The 19,272-nt window shown below is 41.0% G+C and overlaps 2 protein-coding genes across 10 annotated transcripts in view; one reads left to right on the plus strand and one right to left on the minus strand.

Moving 5' to 3' along the window:
* Positions 1-8,341, plus strand: part of LOC309865410 (adenylate cyclase type 10-like) — a 41,082-nt gene extending 32,741 nt beyond the window's left edge. For 4 of the 7 annotated variants that reach the window (XM_082731712.1, XM_082731714.1, XM_082731715.1 and 1 more), the window contains 9 exons: positions 1,793-1,965; positions 2,656-2,815; positions 4,894-5,098; positions 5,188-5,284; positions 5,771-5,889; positions 6,152-6,269; positions 6,675-6,873; positions 7,379-7,592; positions 8,104-8,341. In XM_082731712.1, coding sequence (XP_082587838.1) covers positions 1,793-1,965; positions 2,656-2,815; positions 4,894-5,098; positions 5,188-5,284; positions 5,771-5,889; positions 6,152-6,269; positions 6,675-6,873; positions 7,379-7,592; positions 8,104-8,168 — 1,350 coding nt within the window. In that variant the 3' untranslated portion in view covers positions 8,169-8,341. The remainder of the gene's footprint in view (positions 1-1,792; positions 1,966-2,655; positions 2,816-4,893; positions 5,099-5,187; positions 5,285-5,770; positions 5,890-6,151; positions 6,270-6,674; positions 6,874-7,378; positions 7,593-8,103) is intronic. The other 3 variants (XM_082731713.1, XR_014312075.1, XR_014312076.1) reach the window with 3 other exon arrangements.
* TREML1 (triggering receptor expressed on myeloid cells like 1) overlaps positions 1-19,272 on the minus strand; it is a 79,045-nt gene that overhangs the window by 57,087 nt on the left and 2,686 nt on the right. For 2 of the 3 annotated variants that reach the window (XM_082731732.1, XM_082731731.1), the window contains exons 3-5: positions 18,985-19,096; positions 18,503-18,588; positions 17,947-17,999 (exon numbers count right to left, since the gene is read on the minus strand). In XM_082731732.1, the coding sequence (XP_082587858.1) occupies positions 17,947-17,999; positions 18,503-18,588; positions 18,985-19,096 (251 nt within the window). Of the gene's footprint in view, positions 1-17,048; positions 17,589-17,946; positions 18,000-18,502; positions 18,589-18,984; positions 19,097-19,272 lie in introns of those variants that run through there. The other variant, XM_082731730.1, reaches the window with a different exon arrangement.

The following is a 19,272-nucleotide window of genomic DNA, read 5'->3' on the forward strand; positions in this document are numbered from 1 at the left end:
CTACTGAATGCATATCAATTTCACACTATTGTGTGAAAGCTAAACATTGTTAAGTCAAACCATTTTAAGTCAGGAACCATCTGTGTTTCAATTTGAATTGTACCTGTTTCTTCACATCCTTACATCAGATATTATCAGTCTGTTTTAAACTTTCTAATCTATAGATGAAAGTTATATTATACTGAAATGTGTATTTCTTAATAAGGTACATTATTTTTATATGTTTACCGGTCATTTATTTTTCTGTGAATTGCTTATTCATGTCCTTTGTTAAGTGGACTACATATAAACTAACTTCAGAACAGCTGGGGAGTGGACATAAAGGTGAAGGTGACCATAAGGTACAAACTTCCAGTTATAAGATAAATAAGTCCTAGGGATATAATCTGCAGCATAGTGACTATATTGAACAATGCTGTAGTATGTATTTGAAAGTTGCTAAAAGAATAGATCTTAAAAGTTCTCATAAAAATTTTATGTTGGACACCTAAAATTAACACGTTATATATGTCAGTTACAATATCTCAATAAAAAACCATCATGTCATACATCTTAAACTTACACAATGCTTTGTGTCAAATACATCTCAATAAAACGGGGGGGGGGAGAACATACATATGAAAGTCTCCCTATACCCAACCCCGTCACTCAGCTACTATGTTCCCTCCCTGATGTTATAAATCTTTATGTATTCTACCAGAGGGGTTTGGCATACATAAATGTATATGGTCTCCCCTTTCCTTTGTTATATACAAATAGGAGCTCTCTATATTCCATTCTACATTTTGCTTTAAAAAAAATATGTGCCTCATAGATTATTCTGTATCAAAGCAATTTCCTTAGGGAATGAGATTTATATAACAGGTAGAAGCTCTGGGGAACGCATGCCATGAGACACTCTATTTACAAAAGACATATTGAAGTAAATTTATTTATTGCATAAGAATAACTCAGGACAGCTCAGCAACTTTTCCCCAGCCTCACTACTATTAAATCTACAGAACAAAATGTGTTGGGATAATTATCAATTTATACATAATTACTCCATAAAACCATGGGGGATGTTAGAGAGCCAAGCTTTAAAATTTTAAAAAATTAAAAACTAATTTCAATGTAAACTTTAAGATAATCTGGCTAAGGGAGTAAACCTAATGTGTATAATGCCTTTGAATGCTTTGAATGCCAAAGAGAATATTAAGAGTTTTCCATGGTATTATATTATCTGTGTTTCAATCTGAGGTCTTTGAGCAATCCAGAGGTTAAATAATTATTTCTTTCCCTTTATAAGAAGAAGTTGTTGTGCAATCTTCCCAAGATTGTTCTGGAATCACCACAGACTATCACTTTCTTGGAGGATTTAGTCTTAAAACGTGAAGAATATGATAACCTCAAGGTAGTTCTTCAGCTCCCACCCCCACATACACTGTGGCAGCATGACCTGACAGATAAGGGATTTGGTGACATTTCAGATCCTTTCAGTGACATCTGAAACATCTGAGTCTCTGCTGCATGACAGTCCCATTTCAGTCCAGCAGCATCACTTTCCAAACCACAGCCTTCTCAGTGACAAACATGAGGGAGATGAGAAAAGAGGGTGCTGTCTCCACAGTCCTATTTTCTCACTCCTTTACCTGCCTGTGGCCCTACTGGTGCTCATTAGTGTGGTCAGGCCCTGTGGCAGTTCTCTCTTTCTAGCGCCTCAGCAGCCCAAGTACTAACGCCAAATGACCAGAGCTTCATCCTAGTACTCTTCCCACATTTACATTACTGTTTCTCATTTTCCCATCTCTAGGTCTGTTTCAAGATGGGACAGATCACATTAGCCAAAAAATTGGCCAGGCAAGCCCTTCGACTGCTGAAAAGGAGTTTCCCTTGGACCTGGTTTGGTGTCTTTTTCCAAACATTCCTGGAAAAATATTGGCGTTCCTGTTCGCTAAGCCAATCTCCAAACAACCCTAGTGAGAAGTGAGGAGTCTAGCCAAGTCATCCCTGTCCCTTTAGGACCAGAGAACTAAACTAGGATGGGGCCTGGAGTGTTGCCTCTATTGACCTAAGACTCCTCTTTCAAGCCTGTAACACTTCCAGTTCTTCTACCTTACTCTCTGAGCCAGTGAAATGTAGTAGAGTGAATACTTCTTTTGTTTTTGAGCATAGTATTACTCTGTGTTTTTCAAATAAAGATACATATTACCCTGTCTCTTTCAAATCAAGATACATATATGTATGTGTATATACATGTATACATATATATACATTTATGTAACAATATTATTTCTGATATGCATACAAAATATTTCATTGCTATCCAGTTATTGAGCTATAACTTGTAGGAAATATATTCAAAATAGCATTTCAAAGAACAACCCTTTTAAAAACACTTCTTTGAATTTTTTCAGTCAAGAGGGATGTTTTGGGGCACCTGACTGACTCAGTAAGAGCACAGGACTCAATCTCAGGGACATGAGTTCAAGTCCCATGCTGGGTCGACTTAAAAAAAAAGAGGGATGGTTTAAAAAGCCTTATGGGGATCCCAGGAACATGTCTGAGTTTGAAAGTCTGTAGATAGCTGCCGATGAATAGATTTGGATTTTTATGGGGAGGGACAGCGGGCACTTGTGCGGACTATGGACAAACTAAGTGCTCTGTGCTTCACAGCAGTAAGAAGAAGCTGGCAGTCCTGCAGCAGCAGGTCCGCTGCCTCTCTTTGCTCTGGCAGCTCTATAACCTGGACACCACAGCCAGCAGCCGCAGGTTTGCCTGCCTCGCCACTCTCATGCAGAAGAATTCTGCTGAGGAATTTGCAGATGAAGCCCAGGTAAGCAAGTCCTTGCTTTACCCCTAGACATCACTCAGAAACTTAAAATGCTAGGGAGAGAGATTCTGAGTTTAGCATGGCTCCACAATAACCAGACTCTATAGGACATACTGATTGTATGTTTGAGCAGCATTTCCCACATTGCAGATGAGTTCTTTTTTTTGTTTGTTTGTTTTTTTGTTTTTTTTAATGTGTAATTTACCACAATTTATTTATTTATTTATTTATTTTTTTAAGAGAGCTAGAGTGGAGAAGAGAATCCCAGATGAGTTCTTTTAGATGGGTTTCCAGGCATGGCTATCTGTGTGTTCCCTGAACTGAATGTCAGCTTTGGTGTGTATGTTCAAAAGAACACTTGACGAGTGGAGGGAGGTAGCTAACAGATCACAGCTTTCATTGGATTCTCAAAGGAGTCCACGATCTAAAGAAGGATTTGAACTGCTGACTTAGGAAAAAAGAAGGAGGGGAAATATCTTCCTAACTTTAGTGTCCATCTGTCTGTCTTATCTTTTTTATCCATCTATTCAATAAATATGTGATGAATATGCATTATGTGCCAGGCACTGATCTTGGTTCCAGGGAAACACACAACAAATCAGTGAAATATATGGAATGTTAGTTGATAATAAATGCAGTGGAGAAAAATTAAATGGAGGCAAGGGGCCATGGGGTTCTGGGAGAGCTGGACAATGGGGTGCAGTTTTAAACAAGATGGTAGGGAAAGCCTCAATAAGCAGGTGACATCTGGACAAATATCTGAAGGAGGTGAGAAAGTAAGCCATATGGCTTCAGGGAGAATAGTGCACCGGCAGAAGGCACAGTGGTGCACGAGGCATGCTGGCCATGTTTGAGGAACAGTGAGGAAGAGAGGAGACAGAAGCAGGAGTCAGAGAGCCAGGAGAGGATGGATGGCAGATGGTGTAGCCTTGTGGGCCACTATATGGGTTTAGACTTTTACACTACAGAAGATGGGAAGTAAGTGGCAGGTTCTGAGAAGAGAAGTGACAGTCTATTTATATTTTAATAGGATCATTTTGTCTTCTGTATTGAGAATCAACTGAAGGAGGCAAGAGAGGAAGCAGGGAGGCAAGTTAGGAGACTATCCCAGCAATACAGGCAAGAGATAGTTGGCTTGGATTGTTGTGGTGGCAGAGGAAGTAGGAGGAGTGATCTTCAGTCAAGAGAGAACCAACAGGACTCACCAAGTGGATCATTTCTGGGATGGGAGAGAAAAAGGAGTCAAGGATAATCCCAAGATTTGCAATCTGGACTTCTAGAGGAATAGAGATGCTCTTAATTGGGATGGGACAGTCTGCACAAGGAACAGATTTGGGGAAATACTGAAGCCAGGTATTAGACATGTTTAATTTGAGGTGTCTATTAGACATCTAGATGGGAGATGTTAAGTAGGCAGTTGAACATATGAATGTGGGGTGCATGGGAGGGGTCTGGACTGGAAATAGAAATTCAGGTATCATTGATATTTAAAGCCATGAAACTAGGTGAGCTCTCCGAGGGAATGAGAAAAGGTCCAAGGACTGAGTTAACAGCTCCATTGTTAAGAGGTCAGGGTCATAAGGAGAAATCAGTAAAAGAAACTGAGTAGTTGCCAAAAGAATATGATGTCCTCAAAACCTAGTGAAGACAGTGTTTCAAGAAGAAAGTCTTTAATGATGTTAAATGTGCAAATACTTATAATAGACATCTAGGCAGTAGTTCTGAAGAGTTCTAAGGAACACGTTATCAGAGGACTTCATTAGAGAAAACATTGAAGTATGGTTTGTCCAGTGTCTTGAAGGGGAAGTCTGGGATCAGAGAACAAGAAGAGGGGCAGGTAGAGAAAGTGGTTTGTTTAAAGATCAGGCAGTGGGAATGATCAAATTAGAAGTGTGGGAGCAACAAGAGTGCGTTTTCTTAGCAGGAGTTGGGGAGAGTGATAGGGATGCCAGTAGTCCCTGATCAGGTGGGCAGCAAGGCACCATAGTGGGCTCTTAGCAAAAAAAAAAAAAAGGGACAAGATGGAAGTATAAGGTGAATGTACAGTCAGAATATTTTGTCCCATGTTTGTTGTCCCACAGGTTGTCTCTACCTATGTGGCCCTATCCCAGTTCTCCCAGAATATGGGTGACAGAGACAAGTGGCTACAGTGTGAGCAGATGGCCATTCAGAAAAGCAGCCTATGTTGGTTCTCCAGGGAGGGATTATTGGCCACAGCCCGGCTCATGCAGGCCTTAGCCTACACCAAGCTCTGCCTTGGCCATCTTGACTTCTCCATCAAGCTGGGTAATGGGGCTTGGAGCTGGTGGGGCTAGGGCTTTTAGAGAAGCCAAGTTCACCACTAGGCCTCATACAATGCTCTTTGACTTCCTTAGGTTTTCAAGCTCATGAGATATCCAGACACCTCAAGAAACCATCTCTGGAGAATCTGGTTCTCTCAGTTCTCTTCAGATCTGCATTTCTAAAGAAGAAGTATTAAGATCATTTTCTGCCATTTGCATTTGTTGTCTAAGAGGGGAGGGCATGGTCTCCCGAGGAAGTTTGAAATGGAGAGGGAGATGTTATTCCATTTCTTATATCCAGGACTGTCTCTTCTCTAATCATTCCAGGAAGCATTGTCTTTAAGTGTGGGGTTTAAAAGTGGAAATGCATCTTCCTCCTTCTCCTCCCCCTCTCTTCTGCCTCCCCCTTTTCCTCCCTCTTCTCCTTCATTTCTCCGCAGGGGGTAGGTAATTGCAGTAGCTCAAGAAAAAACCTAGAAACTGGCTCAGGCATTTTCCTACTTCCTTTGCTTAGAGGCAGGTCTGATTTCAGGCACAGACAACTTCTGTATAAATAGAGATAAGGCGAGAAGATCTCTAGGGGATGTTAGGCTACTTTGGAGATAGAAGATCCCCTCCTCTCCTCTACCATCCTCCCCACTTTCTAGCTGGTCCATGTGGCTCTGTCTCTTGGCAGATTTGATCTATGTGTCTGTGTGCTGGAGAGTCAGTGGGCACTCATTTCCCAGAGTCATGATATCCTTGGCCTGGCCTGCTTCTATTCTGCTTGCTTAGATCTACTGCTCTATGGAAAAGGTAAATCTTGTGCAGGGCTCTGCTGTACTCCTGAAGGATTCAGACCTAAATTAGGGCCCTGTGTTTGGAACACAGGTAGTCATGAGCCTGTCCCTTTGTCATGTCCATGACCCTAGCCCCTGGTTTCTTAAAGTCTAGGATCCACATTGTTACTCAGGGTGTATGTGTTTCAGATGTTATCTGTTCTCCTGTACCACACACCTTCTATACCAGTTCCTACACTGATAACTGATCCTAGCCTGGTTACCTTTTCTGTCCACAGGATTGCTATGCCGGTCCTTTGGCGAGTGTCTGCATTTCATTCAACACTGTGAGCACAGCTGCATCCTAAACTCTCAGAGTAATGTCATGCTGGGGATCCACTCATCTCTGGCCATGTGGTAATGTGGGGTACCAGAGTCTTACTTGATGGGAAAGGGCAGCAATAGAAATTTAAGGATACCATGGGGTCATTTAAGCTACTGCCTTTTACAAACCCTCTCGGCAGGGCTATTCTGCCTCTGTGCCTTTCTAAAGACCTTTACCTCCCATCCCTCCCATCTTATTAGAAGGGTTCTTTATGTCCCTGAGCAGGTTTGGGCATAGGTTGAAGGTTAAGTTTAAGGTTACAGTGAAGTGCTGGATGGTCTCCATTTAAGTCTCCTTCATGTGAGTTAGTAGCATTGGCCACTGGCCATCATCACAGTTCTGACTGTCCAGGAGGACTTAGAGCCTTAAAGCTATGACGGCTCTATGAGAGAGTCACGTCGGTCAGCAGGGGATGGAGATGAGATTCTTCCCTCCAGGTTTGCCCAGGACTCGCAGTGGAATCTGGTTGAGTACCACATCTCCAAGGCTCGCCATTTGGTGAAAAGAACCAATGCCTCACTATTTGGTTCACATGGATTTGTCCGATTCCTGGAATGCCATGTGCTAATGTTACAAAAAATGCCAGAGGGTGTCTTCATGCATACTCCCCCAGAGACCCGCAGCCAAACCCTCAAGGTACCTGCTTCTCTCCTGTCCTTCACCTGACACCTAAGTTCTAGTTTGATCTGTCTGCCACCTGCATCTCTCCCTTACTCTTCCTTCTCCTTGCTGCCTCTGTCTCGCTTATCCCAACTCAAACCTTTTTCCTCAACTTAGAAACTCTTTCCACTTACCTCATGTACCCTCCCAGGTATTCTTGCATGGGCCAGGACTAGATTCCCCAACTTTCTTTTGCACAGCTACTACCCAAGACCATTAAAATGTTAACCCTTAATCCTTCTCAGTGCCCTCTGGCTGAGTTTGACACCTGTCCCTACAGCCCTGCCTTCTGCATCTAAGGCATTCCAGTTCCCCTGTAGCTCAAAACCAATTCTCTGGGCCTGCTTGCCATGAGTCACTCTTCCCTGCCCCTTGAGCCCTGAGTGAGTATGCTGAGTGGGCACTGTCGTAAGTCCTGGTAGAGTGGAGTGGAGGAAGAAGGTATTCATCCTTGAGCTCACGGACTTCCCTCTCCTTTCAGTACTGTAAGGAGTTCTTCTCTCGATGTGTGACCTGCCCAGTCTATCACCAGTGGGTCTCAGAGCTTAAAACCTCCGTAATGAGATACGGACAGAGAGAATCCATGTCCTCGACTAATATTGCCAGACCTTTTGACACCTGCTTGACCACGATTTGGATAGAGGGAGAATTCCTGGAGGAAAACAACTTCTTTGGAAGAAATTTAGGAATGCAGAGTAAGCATTCATTCCTGGAACCTTTGTCTCAGAGATGTTGCAAACAGGCTCGGATTCTTACAGACAGTCAAAGGCCCCTCCAAAGAAGGGAGAGACACCGAGCTATAAGGACTTAGTCCTTGCTCCGCAGATAATTATCAGCCTCTCACTAGCTCTGGACCCAGCCCAGACAGACAGTGGCCTTTTATCATTAAACAGTATGACCCCTTCTCTCAGCCCTTTGTTCCAACATCTGTGACCTGTGGGCATAGAAAGTTCCTCCTTGGTCCCAGCTTAAACAGATAGATTGTTTTCATGGAGTATCTGGATGGTCACTAAGGGAGAAAGAAGGCCTTAGCATCCACAATGAATGAAGGTTAATGGTAAAATGTGGGCAAGAAAAAGAGGAAAGAATAGAGTTCCTTACCTTAGGGCTAGAAAATCTCCTCCTTTTCTAGGGCCATAAGTTAGGTTCATAATTGCTGAGGACATTCTTTGGGGCTTATGATATTGTTTCTGCTCCTGCTTTCAGGATTTGACAGAGTGTCTGATGTCAAGGAGAATAAGGATGAAGAAATTCAAGAATGTGTATGTTAAAAAAAATTATCTGAAGGGACCATGGTTCTCTTGCTGTATATGACACAAAGAAATGACCCAAGTTCTCCTTTTTAAGATACTGTATAGTGTTCATATTCAATATACTAGCCTTTTATGGTCATCACTATCTTTAGCTTTGTCAAAATAAAAGCCTATGTTTCTGAAGCATGAAACTTAGATATCTCTTTCTTAACTCTTAACAGTCATTGGCACAACTGAGACAGAAATTAGAACCAGCAGTAGACTGGAGGCCTGGGAGGCTTTGAGATGAACTGATTGCTTCTTACATAAGGCGACATCCATTAGCAGATGGAAAACACAGCCCTAATACAGAGGCTGTGTTTACTTATGGAAAGCCAGCATTATGAGTGCTTTGATGATCTCTTGGCAAGGATGTAGTAATGGGCTCCTAAGAAGTCAAGGACTCTTTTGAGAGGTGCATAGGGCTGTGGGATTCCATTTCTCTTTTACACTTTATGATGTGGGGATTCCCATGTGAAACTGAAACTGCCAAGGTGTATATGACTCTAGCTCTCTTTTTATTCTCCCTTTCTAGAGCCGCTACCTTTGTACTTTTATCCATTGGATGGCCTTTCTTACACAGAGCCAGATCTTCCTACTAATTTCTTATACTTTACAATTCAATCATCTAGTGTTCATGGAGCCTGTTAAATAATGTTATGAGAGCTACCATTTATTGTTCACTTACTCTGTGCCAGCCTGAGTGCTCGAAATACATTCTTTAAATCCTTCAATCAACTCTGTGAAGCAAGTACTTTTATTATCTCCATATTACAGAGGAAGAAACTGAAGCTTAGAAAGATCTTATTCCATAAAACACAGCCACAAAATGGTGGAGCTGGGATTCTAATTTAAATTTGATTCCAGAGTTTTGCACTAGGCTATAGAAGCTTTCATAGGACCTAGCCTATGGTAAGCTATCCCATACCCAGTCTTCAATATTCTATTCAAATGACCATCAGAACTTTAAGGACAGGCAGGGAAGTGTTTGGGAAAAGGAACCTTGTACTTGGCATTTTAATCATGCTGTCTGGTCTGTATATTCCCTGCTCCCCCTCTCCATCACAGTCCCTTTACCCCTGTCCTCTTGTTACCTTCCCTCCACTCCCTCTACTGCTATCCTACTCCCTCTTCCATTCCTCTGTCTCTTACCTCTTACCTCTTCTTCCTTTGTCCTTCTCTCACATCCTCCCCCCTCTTTTAATTTCTCCCCCTCCTTTAATTTCTGAGAGGCAATACAGACTAGTGGTAAAGAACAAGGACTCTGGAGCCAGACAGCCTGGGTTCAAATTCTAACTCTGCTACTTACTAACTATGTTAATTCTAGCGTATAATTCATCTTTTTTATGCTTCAGTTTCCCTTTCTATAAATGAGGATGAAAACAGAATAAAAGAACATCATCATGCAGATAACATAAATATAAAACACTTAGAACAGTACCTGGCACAAAATAAGCACTCAATAAGTATTAGATAAAACACTTAGAACAGTACCTGGCACAAAATAAGCACTCAATAAGTATTAGCTATTATTACCAATTTAATTTTTATGTTTAAATATAGATTATACATTTATGTGGCACAAAATTCAGAAGGAACAAAAGTGTCTAACAATGAAAGTCTTTCCCATTCCTGTCCTCCAGCCACCAATTCCCCTCCCCAGAGCTGATCTGTGTTACCACTTCCTTGTGCATCCTTGCAAAATCATCTGTGCACATGCAAGCAATATTGTATATTTACTGCACCCGTGGTTCCCACAAAGGCACTACCTAGTCATACTGTGTTGCTTCTTCCTTTTTCCTTTCTTTCTTTGCCATTTGTTTTCCTTTTGGCAATTTTTAAAATTGAGATAGAATTCACCATTTAAAAAGATACACAATTCAAGTGGCTTTTAGTAGATCGCAAAGTTGTGCAACCATATCACTATCTAATTCCAGAACATTTTTATCACCCCAAAGGGAACTCAATCTATGCCCATTAGTAGTCCCTACCCAGTTCCTTCCTTCTGTCTCTATAGACCTGCCTTTTCTGGACATTTCATATAAATGGAATCATAATATATGCCTTTTATGTCTGACTTCTTCCACCTAGCACAATCTTTTCAAGGTTGATCCGCATTGTAGCATTCCTTTTTATGGTTGGATAACATTCCATTGTATGGGTATACCACATGTCATTTATCCATTCACACCAGCTTATACATGGGTTGTTTCCTCTATTTGACTATTATGAATAATACTGCTATAAACATTTGTGTGCAAGCTCTTGTATGAATATATATTTTCAGTTATCTTGGGTATATGCCTAGGAATGGAATTTGGGTTATACAGAAACTCTATTTCTACCTTTTTAAGGAACTGTCAAACTATTTTCCAAAGTAGCTGTACCATTTTACGTTCCTATCTGCAGTATGTGAAGATACCAGTTTTCCACATCCTCACCTCACCAGCACTTGTTATTCTCTTTTTAAAAGATTTTATTTATATATTTTGAGAAAGGGAGAGAGAGAGAGAGCAAGAGCATAAGCAGGTTGAGGGGCAGAGGCAAAGGGATAGAGAAAATCTCAGGCAGACTCCACACTGATCCTGGACCCCAATGCAGAGCTTGATATTATGATTCTAAGATCATGACCTGAGATGAAACCAGGAGAATGCTCAATTGAGCCACCCAGGCATCCCCGCTTCTTTTTTTGATATAGGCATTCTAGTGAGTATGAAATGGTATCTCATTGTGGTGGTGATTTGCATTTCCTTTATGACTAATGATGTTGAGCATTTTTATGAGCCTATTGACCACTTGTCAGTCTTCTTGGAGAAATGTCTTTTGGAATCTTCTGCCCATTTTTTATGGGGTTACATATATTTTTATTGTGAAGCTTTTAAAAATATATTCTAGTACTAGACCCTTATCAGATTTGATTTACACATATTTACTCTCATTCTGTGAATTGTCTTTTCACTTTCATGACAGTATCATTTTGGAGCACAAAAGTGTTATCTTTTCATGAAGTATAATCTGTCTGAGTTTTGTTTTTTGGTTGCTTGCACTTTAAGTGTTATATCTTAAAAATTGCAAAGGTTTATGCTTCTGGTTTTTTTCCCTAGGTTTTATATGGTTTTAGCTCTTTTAGATCTTTGATTCATTTTGAGTTAATTTTTGCATATAGTATGAGCTAAGTTTCCAGATTCATTCTTTGCATGTGGATATCTACTTGTCTCAACACTATTTGTTAAAAAAAGACTATTCTTCTCCCCCACTTAAATGATACTCTTTTTAATGTATGGTTTTGTTAGATGTTTGGGTCTACTTCTGAACTCTCAGTTCTGTCCCATTGTTCTATGTGTCTGTCCTTATGCCAGTACACACCATCTTGATTGTTGTAGTGTTATAGTAACTTTTAAAATCAGGAATATGAGTCCTCTAATTGTATTATTATTTTTCAAGATTGTTTTAGCTATTCAGGGACCTTTGCATTTCTATATGACTTTCAGGATCAGCTTGTCAATTTCTACAGAAAGGGCAGCTGTAATTTTGACAGGGATTGAGTTGAATGTGTAAGTAAATTGAGGAAGAATTGCTATCTTAACAATAATAAGTTTTCTGATTCATGAAAATAGATCAGACATATTTAGGTCTTTTTAAATTTCTTTCAGTGTTTTATAGTTTTCAGTGTAGAGGTCTTGAAAATTTTTGTTAAATTTGTGCCTAAATATTTTATTATCCTTACTCTGTTGTAATGGAGTTGTTTTCTTAATTTCATTTTTTTAAAAATATTTTATTTATATATTTGACAGTGAGAAATCACAAGTAGGCAGAGAGGCGGGCAGAGAGAGAAGAAGGGAAGCAGGCTACCTGCTGAGCAGAAAGCCCGATGTGGGGCTCGATCCCAGGACCCTGAGATCATGACCTGAACCGAAGGCAGCGGCTTAACCCACTGAGCCACCCAGGTGCCCCCTTAATTTCATTTTTGAGTTGTTCACTGCTAGTTCATAGAAATAGAACTGATTTTTGTATATTGATTTTGTATTCTGGAACTGCTAAACTCATTTATTAGCTCTGGGGTTATTGGATTTTTTTTGTGTGTATGAGTGGATTCCTTAGGATTTTGTATATTCAAGATCATGTCATCTACAAATAGAAATAGTTTTACCTTTTCCTTTCCAATCTGGATGATTCTTGTTTCTTTTTCTTGCCTAATTACTCTCTCAAGAACCTATAGTATTGAATGAAAGTGGCAAGAGTGGACATCTTTGTCTTGTTCTCAGTCCTAGGGACAAAGCTTTTAGTTTTACACCTTTAGGTATGATGTTACCTGTGAGTGTTTTGTAGATGCCCTGTCATCTTTGAGGAAATTTCCAGCTCTTCCTAGCTTGTTGAGCATTTGTATCATGATAACATATTGGATTTTGCCAATTTTCATCTTTTTCTGTCCTCTTTTGAAAGGATCATGTGGTTTTGGTCCTTTTTTCTATTAATGTGGTATGTCTTAGTAATTTTCATGTGTAGAACCTATTTTGCATTCCGGGGATAAATCCCATTTTGTCTTGTTATATAATCCTTTCTATTTATTGCTAGAGCTTATTAGCTAGTATTTTTTGTTGAGGATTTTTGTATCTGTATTCATAAGAGATGTTAATCAGTAGTTCTCTTGTAATCTCTTTGTCTGGTCTTTGAATAGAGGTAAAATTGTCCTCATAGAATGAGGGCCTGCCTCTTCTATTTTTTGGAAGGTCTTGTGAAGGATTGGTTTTAAAACTCTTTTAATGTTTGGTAGAATTCACCAGTGAAGTCATCTGAGCCGGGGCTTCTCTGTCTGGTAAGTTTTGTGATTATTAATTAAACCTCTTTAGTAGTTATAGATCTATTGAGATTTTCTATTTAATTTTGAGTCACTTTAAGTAGTTTGTGTCTTTCTAGGAATTTGTCCATTTCATCTAGGTTATCTATTTTGATGAAACATGATTGTCCACAATTTTCCTTATAATCCTTCTAGTCTCATAAAGTCCATAGTGCTCCCTCTACTTTCATTCCTCATTTAGTAATATGAGTCTTCTCTTGTTCTTTTGGCAAAGAAAGTAACCTTAGCTAAGATTTGTCAATTTTGTGGATCTTTTCAAAGAACTAATACTTGGTTTTGCTGATATTTTCCCCTTTATATGTTCTCTATTTCATTTATTTCTGCTCCAATCTATTATTTCCTTCCTTCCACTTGCTTTGGGTTTAGTCTGCTCTTCTGTTTCTAGTTTCTTCAGGTGGAAAGTTAGGTTGTTGATTTGAGATCTTTTTTTTTTTTTTAATATAAAGTGTTTACAGCTATAATTTCCCTCTAAGCACAGACTTTGCTGAATCCCCTTAGTTTTGCTGTGTTATATTTTTTAATTCATTCCTCTTAAAGTATTTATAACTTCTCTTGTGGTTTCTTCTTTGACCCGCTTATTATTTAGAAGTATGTTGTTTAATTTCCACATATTTGTTAGTTTCCAAGTCTGCCATCTTATTATTTGTTTTCTACGTGTCTGATGTCTTGTTTCCTTCTCTTTCTCCACTGTCTTTCATTATATTAAATACACAATTTAAATTTAATTTTAATTCCCTTGTCATTTCTTTTACTATATTTGTGAGGGGGTTTTTTCCTTGCTATAGGGATTACAATTAACATTTTAATTTAAAACAATCCAGTTCTTATTTATACTAGCTTAATTTCAACAATATACAAAAACTTTTATCCTGTATAACTCCATTCCCTGCCCACTCTTTCGTATTATAAATGTCATAAAAGTTATATCTTATATCTTAAATTGTGTGCCTGTCAACACAGACATGTAAAGGCTACTTTATGAATACCGCTTTATGTGCTTTAAATGAGCTACAGGGAGAGAAAGCCAATTTTCTTAAGTAAAGATTCTTTGGGTTGATGCAAGCCATTGGTTTCCAGAGTTCTAAAAAAGTTGATTCTGGCTATTTTTGCCAGTTTTCTTATTGCTTTTATGGAACAGAGAATTGTTTTATAGAGAAAGAAAGCAAGCAGAGGGAGGGTAGGGGCAGAGGTGGGGGAGAAAGAGAATCTTAAGCAGGTTCCATGCTCAGCAGAGCCCAATGCAGGGCTCAGTCTCAGATCCCTGAAATCATGACCTGAGCTGAAATGAAGAACGAGATGCTTAACCAACCGAGCTATCCAGGCACCCCTGGAAGAGAGAATTTAAGGAGTTGTTATGTTCAAGCACTTGTTAGTATGAGCACCATGTGCTATATGTAAATGATGAATCACTAAATTCTACTCCTGAAACCAGTATTACACTATATATTAACTAAGTAGAACTTAAATAAAAATTTGGGGAAAGAAAGTATTTTCTGAATTCTTCAACCATTTTCTTTTAAATCGTTCTCAATGTACTTTTAATTTGCATTTCCCTTAGAGTAAGTAAAACATCTTTACTAAGTTTATATTTCCTGTTTTGTGAGCTATATGTATATATCCTATTAAGTATTTTTTTTCTAATTGATTTGTAGGAGTTAGAGAAATGAGGTCTCTGCCTTTGTATAAGTTGCAGAACTTTTCCTCATTTTGAGTTTTATCTTTATTGTGCTTTTTTAGTGGAGAAAAAGGTATCAGTCTTTTCTTGTTTTAATGTATCAATGAATTCTTTTATGGCTTCTGAGTTTTGTATAATAACTTAAAGAACATTTTCCTCTCTAAGATTATTTTAACTAGTCCCCCATGGTCTTTCAAATATTTTTTAAAAATCAACTTTATCAAAATGTAATTTACATACAAGAAAGTGCACCTATTTTAATGATGGGTTTTGACAAACATATACACCCACATACCACTACCACAATCATGATAGAAGATATTTCAGTCACCCCAAAAATTTATTTCAGCCTTCTCTACATTCATTATCCCCACCCCAGGCACACCATGAACACAAAATACTCTGATTTTTCATTGTCTTTATATCTGTGATTATTTTCCCCTTGTTATTTCTTATTTGAGTAAGTTAGCTAACACTCTCTCTTTTATTTCATTTCATTTCAAAGAATAAGCTCTTTTATTTATGTATTATACAATTTTCCTCCTTTAAAATGAACTAGTAACTTGAGTAAGATGCTTAATTCTTGTTGAGGGTGTGACTTTTACTCTGAGAACTTCTTTAGCTGCATTCAAAGGTTCTGATATGAAGCAATGGCCTTGTCATGTCACCTGCATTTTATTTGCTTTGTTTTCCTATGTTTCTTATGATAAAATTTAGAAGATCTGTATTTTCATCTCAGAAGTTACAGTTATAACTGAGAGATTCTGTTTGGTATTCATAGACTTTTACCATGAGCATTGATGGAATTAATGTATTTCCCTTTCCTCCTTCCCTCTTCTCCACCAGCCAGTTGATCTTAGTATTTTCCTTTGTGTTATTAAATATGCTTTTACTTCTGTCAGGCTCTAAAAAGTTCAAACTACATTCAGACCACAGTAACTTTTTCCCCAGACGGGTTCTTTTTAAATTTTATCCTTCCCTACCCTCATTGCCTCTCTTCCCCAGCAGGGAAGTCCCCAGTTATCTTAGCCAGGGAAAATAAGGGCTTAGTTGATTGGTGGGCAGCTGCCACCTCCACAAGGGACAGAAGTAAATTTGTGTTATGTCACAGTCTGGGACTCTATCAGGGGAAGCTCAGAACATCCTGCCAGAGCTCCCTGAAAATAGCATCACTAGGCCTACCCAGCTGGAGCCCAGGGTACTTGCTCTGCCTGTCCTTTCTCGGATACCTAGACCAAACTCAGGGCCTCTCCAGATGGTGAAAAACACTTTATGCCTAGCTCTCCATGACTATAAAAAAAAAAAATAATTTCCCAAGCACCCCCTTCTCTCTATTTGTCTTTCATCTCAATATGGGCCGATAGTTTCAAACTGAACAGTTTCATAAGAAATCCTGGCAGACATCTTAAAGGCCCTTCCACCCACAGCCTGGACTAGCTTTCATTTACACTTGGCAATGACCACACCTTTACCATTCATTCCCCTTCTTCCCATGCCATGCCTTTTCTCTACTGGGCTCTTTCCAGGCTCCAGATTTCAGGCCAAAGAGTACAGTGCTACCAGATGTCCACCCAGTTGAGAACTAGCTCTGATAAACATGTCTGCAGAGGTCTTTTATCTCCTGGCACTTGAAAATCCTTGGTCCTGCCAAGGGATAGGCTTGGGATTTACTTCAGTTTCTGATCTTACTCCTGTTTTATTTATTTTTTATTTAAATTCAGTGTAGTTAACATATAGTATATTATTTAGTGATTCATTGGTTGCATGTAACACCCAAATTAGTTAACATATAGTGTATAGAATTTAGTGATTCATTGGTTGCAGGTAACAACCAAATTAGTTCAAATGCCCTCCTTAATGTCCATCATCCAGTTACCCAATCCACCCACTCACCTACCCCCCGCCAACCCTCTGTATGTTCCCTTAACATCACTCCTATTTCTTTTCAGCTCCATCTCTCTTACCACATCTGTCCTGAGTCTCCTTTCACTCATGATCCCATTCCTCCCATGTGTTGTCACATCAGAAGATGCCGCCTATTTACAAGGTGCAGAGCAGAAGGCAAAAGAGGTTTCTAGACTAAAGCCAATGGATCTCTAATTTAGGTACCGTGAAAAAGGCAGGAAATACTTCTGAAGAAGGCTTCTTAGTGTCCCTTGAATCAAACTCCATCATAGTATTCTGACCAGAGAATGAAACTTTGTCCCTACTGGCAGAACAGACTGGAGATCATGCAACACAAACCCTGGACCAGAATCTTCAGTTCCCATGCCATAGGAATAGTCAAACTCGGGCCCTTTCCTCCCCCTCAAACATCAAGAGCTCATATATTACCATTCAGAGTTTATTTAACTCAGTGTTATAATGGCAGAGGAACCAGCATGGGGGATTCCCAAGACACCTCAGTCACACTTCAGGTCAGAAAAGCCAAGATATTAGGTTAGAATCTAAAGTCCCTAGCTTCTCTGATATCCTAAGGGTTGAGGGCATGGGCTGGCTGGCTGGATGCACAGAGTTCTGGGGATGCTCTCCTTGAGTGTGCAGGAGGATGAACAGCTTAACTGGGTGGCGTTTGGCCGTTCGGTGGATCCTGGGCTGGCTCACAGGAGGCCCCTCCACCCTTGTCCCTTCCAGGGAAGACTGTGGCATATGTCACAGGCTTAGAACACATTAGTACCTTAGGAGGCAGAGGGGGAGATGAGGGTTGGGCTGGGGGTGGGGATTTCTCTGATGGGGGATCAAAAGGTACACTATAGGTGGTATTGTCAAAGGAAGGTGGTGAGTCGAGCCTAGCATATGGAACGTCCGATGGCAAATCAAGTCCCAGTCCAGAGTTACTGATGTGGTGGGCCACAGAGGAGGAGGCCTGTAACAAAAGCAGGCAAGTGAGAAAGAGAGAAAATGCCTCCTTCTACTCCAGTTCCCACAAAGGGAAGCCCAGGATCACCCTGGGTCTATCTCTCAAGTCCTGAGTATGTTGGTGGGTAAGAGGGATTCCCTTCGAAGATTTTGAAGGCCTAACTTTCTTCCCAAATTGGGGAGGGTGAAATACCAAGGCGGGAAGGTAGAAGACAACTGGTACAAAGTTTACACCATTTAGGAAGAGGATATGGGCCCTGACTGGGTGTCAGTCTTTCTCCACCACCACCCCCTATCCTGGGACCTCTCAGTGAACTGGGCAGATGGAAGAGGAATTTGGCTGGGGGCCTGCAGAGGCCTCTTACCATGCCCCGAACTCCGCTGCTCTGAGGTTGGCCACGGACACCAAGCCTGTTTCCTGGGAAGACAGAGGATGACACCATAGTCTGCTTCCCATCCTGGCTCAGAGCCCATCTCCTCCCTCCCTTCAGAAGTCCCTGAAGGCTCTTTCCTTGTCCAGACCCTTCATCTCACTCCTAGCAGCATATCTTTCCCCACTGCCTCCCCAGACCTGCTGCAGCCTGCCAGGTGCCTCCCCACCCACTGACTGCTTCCACCTCCCTTCATCCTGCCTCAACACTCAGCCTTTCTCCTAAAACCCTTCTTTCACCTCCACTAGTCACCTGTTTATCCCACTGTCCACCCTGTCCAAATCCTCTCTGTCACCAGGACAGCTCCCACTGAATCTCCTCCTTCCTGTCCACCCCTCGTCTAGGAAATTCTAGGACCTGTGGGCCTTACTAAAGCTCAGACAAGCCCACCTACAGGGGACACAGACCTAGAGTCTGTCATTGTGTATAAGACTAGCTGGTACACTACCAGCGGGGCTGTGCTGGGGTCGGCTGGTGGATGGCTACCTACCTTTCCTCTTGGCCATCACAGCAAACAGCACCACTGCTGCCACCAGCAGGCTCAGCAGGACCACAGCGCCCCAGATCAAGGGGATGCTGAAGGACATAAAGGGATAGGCGAGCTCAGAACTGAACCAGGCAGGAAGCTGCTCACCAGGAACTCCAGAGCAGTGGAGAAGGGTGCTGGTCTTGGTGAGCCATGGTTTCAAGAAGAGGAATTGGGGGATGGAATGAGGAGGACAGACTCAAGCACGGCAGAAGAGAAACACATTGTCAGGCTATCCTGGCCGAAGACCACCAGGATAAAGGGGTCATTGCTGAACTGGGATACACAGGCAGGTCTGCCTGACTTCCTGTCTGATCAGAGGTTCCCCAGGAGTGGAAGGAACCATAAGGTGTCCCCTTGAGTTAGCCTGGGGCTCTGAACAATCTTTCACTCCCCTTCCTACCACCACCCTTTTCCCAGCCACCGAATACAGCTCTTATCTGTACCTCTTCGCATCCGGGGTGGGTTCTGCAGGGGTGGCACTGCCCACAGTGTCTGAGGAGGAGCCACCAGCCAGAGTCCCAGCCTTATAGGTCTCCTTCTCTTTCAGTCGAGGAGCTGAGTCAGAAGGAAATATTAATGAGCATATAACTATGGAGGGCAGGGTACAGGCCTGTTGAGATCTGAGGGACTGGGGGAGTGGGGCTGAGGAAGCAGAGATCCCAAGTAAGTAACACAAATGGGGCTTGACATATTCCTTAGGGGCCTAATTCTGGAGATCAGGGATGGTCTCT

The sequence above is a fragment of the Mustela nivalis genome, assembly GCF_964662115.1.
Source record: "Mustela nivalis genome assembly, chromosome: 5".
Classification (NCBI taxonomy): Eukaryota; Metazoa; Chordata; class Mammalia; order Carnivora; family Mustelidae; genus Mustela; species Mustela nivalis.